Genomic DNA, 13,192 nt, shown 5'->3' on the forward strand with positions numbered 1-13,192 from the left:
TCAAATTAATTGCCCACATTCCAGGGAACAAGGGAACTATTAGACTCACTGATAATCGGTTTCTAATAGGACTATATTTCTAATTGGGTTAACCATTTCCAACCAAACAAGTGCTTCTGGACAGGTACTGTAATTTGAATCTCTTGCTGGTACTGGAGAATACACAACTCCGGGCTGTGTGCTAAGGGAAATGGGGCAAATACCTCTCATCTCAATGTTAATGGGTAGGCGATGATGTATGCAAAATTCTCTGCACGTAAGGCACTCAATAAAAAGTAGCAATTATTAAACATTTCCTATTATTAGGCACATATTAACCACTGGTGACGTGTTCTTTATACAATGCACTGGGCCCTAGTTGTAAAATCACTCCTTGTAAACACAGGGCCCCGTCGAGATTAAGAGATCAATGGTTTTATGGGGGAATCCAGGAGACTTAAGCAATTGGAATTCGCACCGGCTGAACCAGTGGAATTTGACGAGGCAGTCCAAAGTTCACACGCATCACGGATCAGAAGGGACTGATTTTCAAGTCCCTTTATTGGATCACTCCTTGTCTCCCGTTCGCCCGACATCTTCATTTCAGGATCCCGAAGCTCCAGGCGCTCAAAGCCCGCTGTGGCACGCACCTGGCTCCGCCCTTCCCCTCGAACGCCCTCGTACGCACTCACCCGGGCCACAAGATTAAGCGAGCATCCCACACAATCACTCAGGGTTCCTATAGCAGAGACAAGAGCAAAGGCTGCTGGGAAGTTGACCTTTCACCCCTCCTCTTACTTCAGTTCACCTATTTTGACTCTGGCAAATGAAGCGACGAAGACAGTGGGGGGGCGGGACTTGGCGATGGCCATCCCGTGCCGATTGGATTGAGGCGGTGCTGGGGGCGGGCCGTGTAAGGGGCGATGTCCGTACCCGCGGGAGCTGCGGGGGCTGCGCTTGCGCATTGGGTGCGCTACGCGTGCGCGGTGGGCGGAGCGCGCCTCTACCTTCTTTACCAGCCCAGGCTTTCCTAGCTCTGCACAGCGCCGTGTGCTGCTCCTGTTTCATTGCCCTGTCGCGCAGTGTCGCTGCCGCTGCGGAGTGGGCGTTCAGTTTTCGGGTCGTCATGGCTGGCTACGAATACGTGAGCCCAGAGCAGCTGTCGGGCTTTGACAAGTACAAGGTAGAGAAGGCGAGCAGGCGGTCGCCCATCTCCCCCGCGCCCCGGCCGCGCCCTGGCCGGCGAGGGGCCGGCGCGGTCCGTGTCACCTTGCGCCTGCCGCGTGGCGCGCGGGCGGGCGTTGTTGAAGGGGATTCTGGGGGCGGGAGGTCGCGGTCAGGAAGCATGGGAGCATCCTAGGCCGGCCGCCCGGTCTTGGCACCCCGCGGGAGACTGCCTTTTCCTTAGAGAGTGGGGTGAAGAAATTCCTTTCTCTCCTTTTCCTTATTACTTGTCACTGCGGCGGGTTTTCAGCCTTTCCCAGAGAGGGTGTTGTTCTCTTCTTTTGGTCGGCGTTTGAATGAGCTTCCCACATGCCTCTCAGTGCTTACAACTTCAGAGATCTGGATGGTCTTTTAGCGGATGCTAAGGGAGGGAAGTGACTTCTTCAGGCCTTAATGCAGATGCACTCCACCCTACCCCTGGAAAAGGGCTTTCACTGAGGCTCGTAGCGCTGGCGCTGCAGGTTAAGACGTTGTGCACTAGAAGAAACTGTATAGTGCAAAGAGCGCGCGGGCTTTGGAGTACATAGAAACGCGATGCCAAAGTCAAGTTTCTTCTTTTGGCTTTGGACGAGTCGTTGAAACCCTACTCAGCCTCTCTTTTAGACTCTTTTCCTAAGTGTGAGTTTCTCTTGTGCTTAGTATATTGGAAAGGGTTAAAAAGAGTCTGGCACGGTATGAACCCCCAAGAAATGCTGGTGGTTTTCATCCAGATTTAGTAGTCCCACCAGGGAACTACTGGCCATCCAGGTGTCTTAATGTGAAATAATGAGGTTTGGTGTCTCATCTTTGGTAAGCCTTTCTTGAGGGCAATCTGTTCCTTTATGAAATTAGTGTGTGTGCCGAGTAGAATGTCCAAATGATGAGGCTGGTCCTGTGGGTAGTAGTCATCCAGGAAACATTTGTGCAATGAATTAATATTGGGAAAAAATCTTCATTTTGTTTAACTGAAATAGAAAAAACCCCAGGGGCTTTAGAAGGCCCTAGGATAGTCTTCTCTGAAGCAGTGTCGGACCATACTATTCTGAATTAAGGTGGTGACTTGTCTTAAAACTGTAACGGGGAAGGAAGAAATTGCAGAGCTTTCTTAGTGACTTGGGTCAGAAGGCTGTTAACCCAGATACCTCCTGTGTGTGTTTGCATCACCCTCTTGGTTATCCATGCTGCACTGCAAAGATTGGCAGCCAAAATATTTTCTTTGAACTCGAGTCTTGACTTTTAGAGCAAGTTTTTATAAAGTGGCAGCTTTAATCAGTGAGCCTAGTTTTCCTCACCGTCATCTCTAGGTTTATAGTTCCGGCTAGATAAGAGTCTTATTTTATCGGACATGTGGTTTTCTGTGGCTGTCCCTTCCTTATCTGACTCAGCTCCTGTGTTTGACAACAGGTTTCCTATCATTCTGGAAAACAAAGGTCAGTTTAGCAATCGTCCCAGCGGTCACTAAAATGTTGATGTTATTCTAGTTACAGTGAGGCTTTTTTGGAGGAGGAATGCAAAATCAATCACAAATGTATAACCTTACATTCTAGTAGAAGGCTTCCTGCTGGATGCCATACCACATTCATATTAAAAGAATGAAACAGAGGCATCCAAAGGGAAAGAAAAATCTGTGTGGTCAGTTTTGCTGGCACGTGAAATTGCACACAGAGATCCTTTCTTTCGCATTGCTTTCTCATTGTGTGGTCTTCAGAGAGTACAAGCTTTATAACGAATTAAGACACCGCCCCCAAGCATGCAATCAAAATCCTTAAAGAGGTTCTAATCGGGTGTGACCTTTTATAATAGAGCAAAAAGATACAGAGAAAAGAAATGACACTCCTATAGCAGCTGGTGGAAAAAAATTACTTTTGAACCAGTTTAATTTTTCTATCTTCCCTAGAGGTACATTTGAGAGCTACACATGGAAACCTGGCACTTGCATATAGTAGCTGCTGAGAGGGGTGCACACAGAGAGGTAATTAGGTTTCTGTAGTAAGAAAGAGGTGATTTCCAGTACAGAAGAAAGCCTGGGGTGGATTCAGTTTTATATACTCTCAATACATATGTCTTCTGGTGAAGTGCCTAACACAGTCCTATTCAGTAGTTAGTTTAATTATTACTGGTGTGTTAGGACAGGAGCTCTAGGTGGGCAGCTCTGATAGCTGTCTCGTTCAACATGACCAGTGACTCCACAGTATCCTGAGCTGAAGAGATGCCCGGAAAATACTGAAGGAATGAAGATGGAAAGGAATAGAAGGCATTTTAATTAAGTCTGGTAATAGAAGCTCTGTGCAGGGGTGCTGGAAGGCTTATTTTGAATTTTCACTTTGAATATGATGAGCTAATTTAGAAGTACAGTTGTTCTGCGCCATTGCTTAATAAGGAGCTCAGACAGTTATGTTGAAGTATTCCACCTTTGTAAGGTTCATCGTCCCTCGCTGTTTTCCATTTTCCTCTTGTTCCTAATGGACCAATACTTACTGCTGAAAGACTCCATGCTTTAATGGTTTAAACTGTTGTTGTGGTTTGGTTAGTCAAACGGAGGGTACAGTTTTAATTTACAGTGTTGCAGCTAGTGTCACATTGTATCCTTTTGCTTTAGAGGGGAAAGAGTTAAGTACTTTGTTTAGTTTCAAGAGTAGAATTTCAGGAACTGGTTTCTGCTGTTGGGTAGTTAATGAATGTGGCTGATGACAACAACCTGATACAGGGAGTGTAGCTATTGTGGACTTACTACTGTTCCAGTTGAGCTTTAAAGAGTGATTGTATTTGCATCTTGATAGCAATGCCAGAGGACCAGAATCCAAACTGGCCTTCGGTCTCACTGGGTCAAACTGTGTAATTTTATTTATTTAGCAAGCATTTATGGAAGATCTGCTTATCAGGCACAGCACTGGGGTTGCAAAATTAAGCTAAGGTGAAATTCCTGACTTCAAAGAGCTTAGTTTGGTGGCAGATAGGGATGGGTAAACAAACCTTTATAATTAGCGAGTACAGATTGAAGTTCTAGGTGCTGTGGAAAGGCAAGGAGGCAAAACACACTGATGGGGTGAGATCGGATGCTATACCTGAGGAAGACTTCCAAGGTGATGGAGGTAAAGGCAAGGCCAGGCCGGAAAGATGAAGACTGAGTAGAGAGGATGAAGAAGGGAAAGGCAGCCTGTCATGAGATACAGAGACAGGCCTGAGGGTTTCTGGGAACCATAAAATAAGGTGTTTGAGTATAATGGTGGCAGGGCAGATGAGACTGAAGAGGGAGGCAGGCTCCTAGCAGAGTGGGAGGCAGGCTCCTAGCAGAGTGGGAGTAATTTTGTTCTGTGAGTTAGTGTCTGTGGCCCACATTTATTGGCATCAGAATCATTTTGGGGTGTGTGCTGCAGGGTGGTTCCTCCCCACCAAGTGATTCTGATGCCAGTAAATCAGTCAGTCAACCAACCCAACCAACCAATCAATCTCTGCCCAGGAAATGTTGGAGACTTGAATATTATGGCAGTGGGGACAGAAAAGAGGGAATAGAGATTCTGAGTGTCTGTCTGTGTGTATCTGTGTCTGCTCCACTGTGCCTGAAGTTCATGATCTCTTGCTTCTGGATCCAGAGTGTTGAGGTGACAGGCCTGACACCACCATGTCCCCCAAGGGAGCAGAGATCCTCTTTCCTTCCCTTCCTCCTTTTTTCTCTTTGACAGTCTTAATCTGTAGTCCAGCTAAACTCCAACTTCTGATCTTCCTGCCTTGGTCTGCCTTGTTCTGGGGTTATAGACATGAGCCAGGACACCTAGCAAGGGAGAGGAGATTCTGAAAATAGAGGTCATAACTGGAAAACTCATATCCAGCAGATACATTTGAATTTTACCCTTACTTTGTTTAAAAATTAATCTTTCCCATAAAAGTCCATATTGCTGTATGCTCTTTCAGAAAATTGGGCAACACTGTCCTTGAACTTCCTCTTACAGTTTAGGGTTAGTAGTACTTAACTTCTTTTAAAAAGGTATATGGCAAGTATGATTGCACACATCTGTAATCCCAGCACCAGAGAAACAGAGACCGGTGGGTTTCTGTGACTTAGAGGCCAGCCTGATCTACATAGTGAGTTCCAGGATAATCAAGAATCTATAGTGAAACCATCTTTTTTTTTTAAAGGTGGGGGGCTGGAGAGGTGGCTCAGCAGTTAAGAGCGCTGACTGCTCTTCCGAAGGTCCCGAGTTCAAATCCCAGCAACCACATGGTGGTTCACATCCATCTGTAATGAGATCTGATACCCTCTTCTGGTGTGTCTGAAGACAGCTACAGTGTACTTACATATAATAAATAAATAAATCTTTTTAAAAATTAAAAAAAAAAAAAGGTAGTGGGTACAGAGGAGGCAGTTGCTTCTGTGACTCTGACATTTTTTGAGGTGGTGACAGGAAGATCAAGGGCAGCACGTTTCAGACCATCCTCAACACTGTGAGACTTGAGTCTCAAACAACAAGAACACAATGGAAAAACCTCTAAAAATCATACATAAATAGACACAGTAAGTGCTCTCTGGTCTGCCTTTCCCTCCTGTCCGTGTGTCTGTCTCATATGCCTTTCCCTCCTGTCTATGTGTCTGTCTCACATGTGTCTTGTTCATTCAGTCTTCTCCATCCCTCATTTAAGACTGACAGAACATGGTGACTGAGTAGCCACGGGTGGTATTGGGGGCAGGGTAGGGCATATAAAAGGCGTGGAAAAGCCCAGGGCTGACTGGGGATCTAGTAGGTAGGTGGACTAGGTAGAGGCAGTGAGCCGTCATGTGAGGCAGGATTTGTCAAGTGCCATGCTGTAATGCTTTAGAGTTCTTTTTTAAAAATTCCCCTTTTTATGTCTTGTTTGTCAGTCTGTCTCTGCGTGTTTGTGTGTGTGTCTGTGTGTAATGGGGTCTCTTGGAGACCAATCTAGTTTCAAAGTCTTAGGTAGCTGAGGATGCCCTGGAATACCTGGTCTTTCTGCCTGTCCCTCCCTAGTGCTCAGATGACAGGCCCAGTGACTTTATAGTAACTTTCTGGGTAGGCATTTCTTGTTGGATGGGGACACACGAAAGTATAGTTCCTGGTTTAGGATTAAAACAAAACTCCTTGTTCTAAAGAACTCTGAAGCTGGGCATTGTGACAAATGCCTAAAATCTCAGCACTCCAAAAGCAAAGACAAGATTAGCAAGAACTTGAGGCCAGCCTAGGCTACATGGCAAGACTTTGTCTCAAAAAAAACCAAGGGGGGGTGGGGGACCAAGGAAACAAAACAGCAACTATGGTTTGTGAGTGAGTTGTCCTCTGATAAAGGCAGTTTCTGTAATTTCAAAGACTGGGATGCTTCAGTAGAAATAGTATGAGAATATATATATATATATATATAGTTTTTTGTTTGTTTGTTTTATCGAGACAGGGTTTCTCTGTGTAGCCCTGGCTGTCCTGGAACTCACTCTGTAGACCAGGCTGGCCTCAGACTCAGAAATATTCCTGCCTCCGCCTCCCAAGTGCTGGGATTAAAGGTGTGTATCATCACTGCTCAGCAGTATGAGAAAGTATTGACTTTGATTCCGTTTATTGGGACTGCAGACTGGCTGCAGTGTAATCTTATGTGTAAATACAGCGATTCCTAGCTGTCAGCTGTTACTCAGGAAAACCCATCATCAGTGCTGACACCTTAGTTGCCTTGATGAGATTATTCCTGGTGAGTGCATTAATAAGCCTTGGAAATACTCTAGGGGTTTTTAGGTAAATGTGTACAGCTACCAAGTGTGATGAGGCATACAGGTGACTGCAGCACTCAGGAGACTGAGGCTAGGATTTAAAGCTACCGGAGCAACATAGCAAGGCCTTTTCCCTTCCTTTCTCTCTCCTTCCTCCTTTCCTTTCAAAGGTCTCTTGAATCATATCCTGAAGTTAGAAGAGAAAGAAGTCCTTCTAAAGAGACAAAAAGGAGGGTGGATGAGGAAGTTCTGTCGGGTGCAGGGGAGAGAAATTCAGTAGGAGAGGGAGAAAAGTTGCTTGTATTCAGGTGCTGTATGGAGGAAACACCCAGTCTACCACAGTAAGGGGCTGAGATTTGACAGCGGGCAGTTGGATTTGGAGTCTGTGTTCTTTGTGCTGTGCCATCTATTAAACCTAGGAATGAAGTGTACGCTGTTCTGCATTGGCACTGGTTGTTATGCACAAGATCAGTGAGACTGGAGTAACAGCCTTTAGTAAAGCACTTAATGGAGATGTATCTAATGGTTTGCAGATGAGAAGACGGACAGTGGGAACCAGCGTTGGCATAGGTGAGCTTATAGTTGAGTCTTGTAGTCCCTTATCTGCAGGAGATATATTTCAGAACAATCAGTGCATACCTGAGCCTTGAGGTAACACAGAACTTTGTATGTCATATAACTTTGCTACAGGTGCAAACAAGCCTATGATAAAGTTTAATTTGTAACTTAGGCACAGCAAGAGATTAATAACAGCAAGAGTCTAGTGTAATGAAGTTCCATTAACAGGGTCTCTCATGATCTTTGTCAGAATCCTCACTATAGTCTGCTCATGACCACATGACTTGGCTAGTGGTGAGCTGAGTGAGGTGAGCAGCATGGGCTCTGGGGAATGGGATTTGAATGGAAACACTGATTCCTGGGTCCTCCTTACTGAATGACTAATGGGTGGCAGTCTCTATGACATGGATGTGCTGGATAATGGGACAGTCACATCTCTTCCTCTCTGTACAGGGACAGGATTTCATTGATACTCTGAACAGCATTAAATTTTAAAACTTATGAATTGTTTATTTCTTGAGTTTTCCATTTAATACTTCCTATAGTTGACTGAAGACACAAAGTGAAACTGGATAAAAGGGACATTTGATTCACAGCTCTGAGAAGGAAAACATTTTTATTAAACAGTTTGGGGGTGATATTTAAGTAAAAAGTAGATACCGCCTGTTGTGTGTGGTCACTGTCAGGCAATCTGATCCCTAGCTTTTCTCATCTGTGAGTTTGCGAGCTCTTACTTCACAGGATCATTTTCAAAGTTGAACAAGTTAATATTTGCTAAGTGCTCAGTGTGTAGTGCTTAATGTTAAGTAAATGAAGAATAAAACCTTCTCATCCCACCCTGAGGTTACACCAAATAACATTTATGTTTTGTCATGCCTAGCTTTCTTACATGGGTGCTGGGAATCTAACTCAGGTCCTTGTGCATTTTAAACTGAAGTATACTTCCAGTTCCAGGACAATTATATTGAAGCATGGTAGCACATTCCTTTAATTTCAGCACTTGGTAGGCAGAGGCAGGAGGATCTCAGTAGGAGCCCAGCTTAGGGTATATGATACCAGTTTTAAAAACCCAGGGTCTCAGGGTCCCAAGCTACACACAAACCTCTTTGTGCTGGTTAGCTTTTGTCAACTTTACACAAAACTAGATTCCTCTAGGAAGAGGTAGTCTCAGTTGGGAAACTGTTTCCTCTGATTGGCCTGTAGGCAAAGATCTCTAGTGCGTTTTCTTGATTAATGATGGATGTGGAAGGGCTCCACCCATTTCCCAAGTGTTGGGACTATAGGCTTGGTTCTGCAGTCTTTCTCAAGTTTCTTCCTGCTTTTATAGACATAATACAACAGACAGGATTAAGTATTTTTTTTCTCAAATATGTCTCACCAATGTAAGAATCTTCCTGGGACCTTATGTGTTTATCACACACTTGATATCCAAATTCTTCAACAGGTAGCTCTGTTCCCTTACTGAGGTGGACCCACTTGTCAACATTGCTGTGCGTCCCTCCTGGCTGTGATTCTCCAGTCTGCTCTGACTTGTTAGCAGATATAAAATGGCTGTACTCACTGAAGTGAAATCTTTGAGTCACGTCTGTGGGTGGGGTTCTTAAAGCCTCATAGTCATAAAGAGAATGTAAGAAGCGTGTTTCTGTTTGGGTTAATAACCTTCCCTTCCCTTACAAGGCGTTTGAAGTTTAGGGTTAGTGGTTTTGGATCTTAGTTGTGGCATGAGGCTTTCTTTCTTGCATTTAGTAACCTTCTAATGGATACTTAATAATTTATTTTTAGAAACCTTATTGTACTTTGCCTTTTGCATAAAATGTAATGTTTGGAGTTATCCCTAGGAAGTGTCTGTGTTGGCCACTAAATTCCTGATAGTGGAAACCCTTGAGAAGGGTTTGCTAATGGGCAGAATCTGGCCATGTATACTGGTTACACCTTTATCTCTGGTCCCACTCCTGGGACCTTGATGCTGTAGATCTGATTGGGGCTAATAATATGTGTACAATTTGAGACCCACACTTTGAGAACTGCCCTGTGTCAAAAATACCCAATTATATTATAAGAAATGGATGTGAAAGAGAAGTTATCTTACTCTATCTAACATGCATACATTAGCTTTCAAACCTCAAATAACTGTAATTTTTCTCTTTTTTTTTCCTTTGTGGTGCTGAATGTCAAATCCAGAGACTTGTCCACACTAGCCAAGGCTCTGTGATATATCCCTAGCTCTGGTGTTTTTGTTTTTTGAAGGTTACAGACTGGCCTCTTACCAGAGCTCTTTCTACTTCTACCTCCCAAGTACTTAGAATGTACCTTCAGGTTTCCGAATATCTGTTCTCAAACTGGAAAAATAGTTCAGGAGATTCATGAAGACATAAGTTTAGATTCCCAGAACTCAATTAAGAAAACTAGGTATGGGGGCCGGAGAGATGGCTCTGTAGTTAAGAGACTGACTGCTCTTCCGAAGGTCCTCGGTTCAAATCCCAGCAACCACACATGGTGGCTCACAACTATCCATAATGAGATCTGATACCCTCTTCTGGAGTGTCTGAAGACAGCTACAGTGTACTTACATATAATAAATAAATAAATCTTTAAAAACAAAAACAAAATAAACCTAGGTGTGGCCGTACATGATTGTAACCCTGGTATTGAGGAGGCAGAGATAGATGGGTCCCTGGGACTCACTAGCCATCCATCTTAGCCTAGTCAATGAGCCAGGTTCCTATAGAGACTAAGTCAAAACAAAGGAGGATGGCTCCAGTGGCATAGCACTAGAGGTTGACCTTTGTCCTCTGGCCTTCACACTTGTGCTCTATGATACATCTTAGAAAAAAACTGTGGCATCCATCATCCTTGCTGTGTTCTGTTGGTTAGAAGCAGCCACAGTTTCTACCCTCGGGGAAGCAGAATGAACCATCAAGGAGATAGGAGGGGGTAACTCACTGGGAGTCACTTTGAGATGTATGTTCCACACTTTGGGAGAGAAAATTCTGTACCAGGAGAGCTTGCAGTTTTAGTGCACTGAATATAGGACAGTGGTTCTAAACTTCCCTAATGCTGTAACTCAATATAGTTTGTCACGTTGTACTGACTCCAACCATAAAATTAAATTTTTTCATTGCTACTTGATGACTATAATTTTGCTATTGTTATGAATTGTAGAGTAAATGTGTGGTATGCAGGATGTCTGATGTACAACCACTGTCAAAGTGTTGTTCACTCCCAAAGGGGTGGAAGCTCTAGGAGTTAATGGTTGTGTCCAGACAGTGTAGTCTGGCTTACAGGGAAGTGGCCAGTCTCACGAGAGCGTTCTAAGATGGCTTCGTCTTACTGGACTCATGATTTATAACTTAGACCCTCCCATTTGTTAGCTGTGCCAATTGGAATGCTATAGCCTCTTTATCTGTACACTTGAGTCAGATAATCCTTGCTTTAGTTTCTTTTCCTGTTGCTAGGATAAAGTACTCCTGACTAAAGCGACTGAAAGGAGAAAGAATGTATGTTCCATGGTGCAGTCCATGGCAGGGCAGGCAAGGCAGCAGGGGTTTGAAGCAGTTGCTCACCTCAGATCCATCCCCAGGGAAAGGAGAGGGATGAGTGCTCCCGAGGCTGGCTTTGCCCACTCTGTGTAGAGTCCAGGACTCCCTGTCCAGGAACAGCCCATTCTTAAGATGGCTTTCCCACCTTACCTAACATAATCCCCACATGTTTAGAGAGAGGCTCAGGTGATTCTAGAGTTCTGTCAAATGGCAAGTAACATTATTATATCTACTTTATAGTATTTGCTGACGGGCTAATGTGTTGATCTTTCAGTGACTACACAGTGTACACTTGATATATTTATTTACTTGTTCATATGTGCAGACTTTATATGTGTTTATTTATATGTGCCTACTGTATACTGGAAGAATAAAGGATCAAATTAAGAAACTTCTGTGCTTTCTACCTTTTTCTTTCTGTTCAGGCACTGAGTCCCAAATTTGTTATATGGAAAGGCAGCTCTTTGATTTTGTTGTTGTTGTTGTTTTGGTTTTTCGAGTCAGGGTTTCTCTGTGTAGCCCTGACTGTCCTGGAACTCACTTTGTAGACCAGGCTGGCCTTGAATTCAGAAATCCTCCTGCCTCTGCCTCCCAGGTGCTGGAATTAAAGGTGTGCACCACCACGCCTGGCTGATATATATATATATAATTTTTTTTTTAAAGAATAGTTTTTAACAATTGGGACCTTTTGTATTATATTCTGTGCTTAAGTGATGGAAGTAATAATTTTAATTTATACTGAAATCTCAGTATGAACTATTTGCTTTTTACCCCTTGGGCATGGTGGGGGACACCCTTAATCCCAGCTCTCAGGAGGCAGAGGCAGAGGCAGAGGCAGATGGGGAGAGAGAGAGAGAGAATGAGAATGTGAGAGAGAGAGAGAGAGAGAGAGAGAGAGAGAGAGAGAGAGAGAGAGAGAGAGAGAGAGAATGAATGAATGAATGAGAATGTGTGAGTGAGTTCCAGGACAGCCAGGGTGATGACACAGAAAAACCCTGTCTTGAAAAACCAAAGGGAAAAAAAAAAGGATCTTGGAAATGATGTTAGTTTGCTTACATCTGAAGTGGTAACAGCAGTAAGTGTAGTTCATGAACCACCACTAATTTTTATGTTAAGTCAAATTTTATGGCGTCCTGGCAGGGCTGCACTGTCTCTAAGAAATGCTAGGGGGATGTCCCTGTGCCTCAGTGTCTGGTGACTCTTTGTTCTTGTGTGGCAGGCAGCATTTCCAGGCTTGGCTTTACTCCATTTCTGTCTGTTTGCCCTGTTCTCTTCTTCTACAACGGGCAGTATGAATATTGCCGCTCCTGTAAAATAACTATAACAACTGGGGTACAGCAGCTGTACCCCAGTGCTGTAACATAGTCGATTGAGAGGGTGAGCCCGTGATGATCTTGGCAGTTTGCACTCTGGAGTGTATGACTGAAACAGCCGTCTTCGGATTAAGTCCATGCTTTGGTGTGATCTGACTATTTGCTCTGTTGCTCTTTCCTCCTGCCATAAAGTAATGGCTGATTGCTCAGCAGTCTTGCCCCATTACATTGCTACTCTAGTCTTGTTACCCAGAAGTGCGTAGCATAGAAATAGATGTGCTCTCCAGGGTTATTTTACAATTGTTTTCATTAAGAAATACCATTATATTTGTTAGAAATTAATGGTTAATTCTGGATTTTTTTTTCTTAACAGTACAGCGCTTTGGATACCAACCCACTCTCTCTGTATATCATGCATCCATTTTGGAACACTATAGTGAAGGTAAGATTGTTAATAGCATACATTTTTGTTTAAACAAGTGTTTAGTATTTTACCCCATCTTCCCGAGCCTTAGAGCTGCTGCTTGGTTTACTTTTTTGCTGTTCTAATTGTTGGACCTGGGGCGTCATGCATGCTGCCAGCTGATCCACACACAACTGTATCCTCAGCCTTCTTTTTACTGTTGAGCCTGCATCCATGTCTGTACCATGTCTGTGCGTAATGCCCTTGGAGGTCAGCAGAGGGTATCAGATGCACTAGAACTGGAGTTAGAGATGGTCATGAGCCCCACACTATGCAGTGTTGGGAGTTAGACTTGGTCCTTTGGAAGAACAAGTGCTCTTAACCATTGAGCCGACTCTCCAGCCTTTTTTTACTTTTTAAAACAGGCTCACTGAGTTGCTTTGGACTTGGATCCTCCTGCCTCATTGTCCTGAGTAACTGAGATTGC

General features: G+C 44.0%; 1 protein-coding gene across 2 annotated transcripts in view; it reads left to right on the top strand.

Annotated features, from left to right (window-relative positions):
- The first annotated feature begins 954 nt into the window (after positions 1 to 954).
- Positions 955 to 13,192, top strand: part of Selenoi (selenoprotein I) — a 37,062-nt gene continuing 24,824 nt past the window's right edge. Inside the window, exons 1-2 of one of the 2 annotated variants that reach the window (XM_021162473.3) lie at positions 955 to 1,162; positions 12,676 to 12,744. In XM_021162473.3, the coding sequence (XP_021018132.1) occupies positions 1,106 to 1,162; positions 12,676 to 12,744 (126 nt within the window). In that variant the 5' untranslated portion in view covers positions 955 to 1,105. Of the gene's footprint in view, positions 1,163 to 4,144; positions 4,275 to 12,675; positions 12,745 to 13,192 lie in introns of those variants that run through there. The other variant, XM_085836561.1, reaches the window with a different exon arrangement.

The sequence above is a fragment of the Mus caroli genome, unplaced genomic scaffold, assembly GCF_978045245.1.
Source record: "Mus caroli unplaced genomic scaffold, Mus_caroli_1 scaffold_4, whole genome shotgun sequence".
Taxonomy (NCBI): Eukaryota; Metazoa; Chordata; class Mammalia; order Rodentia; family Muridae; genus Mus; species Mus caroli.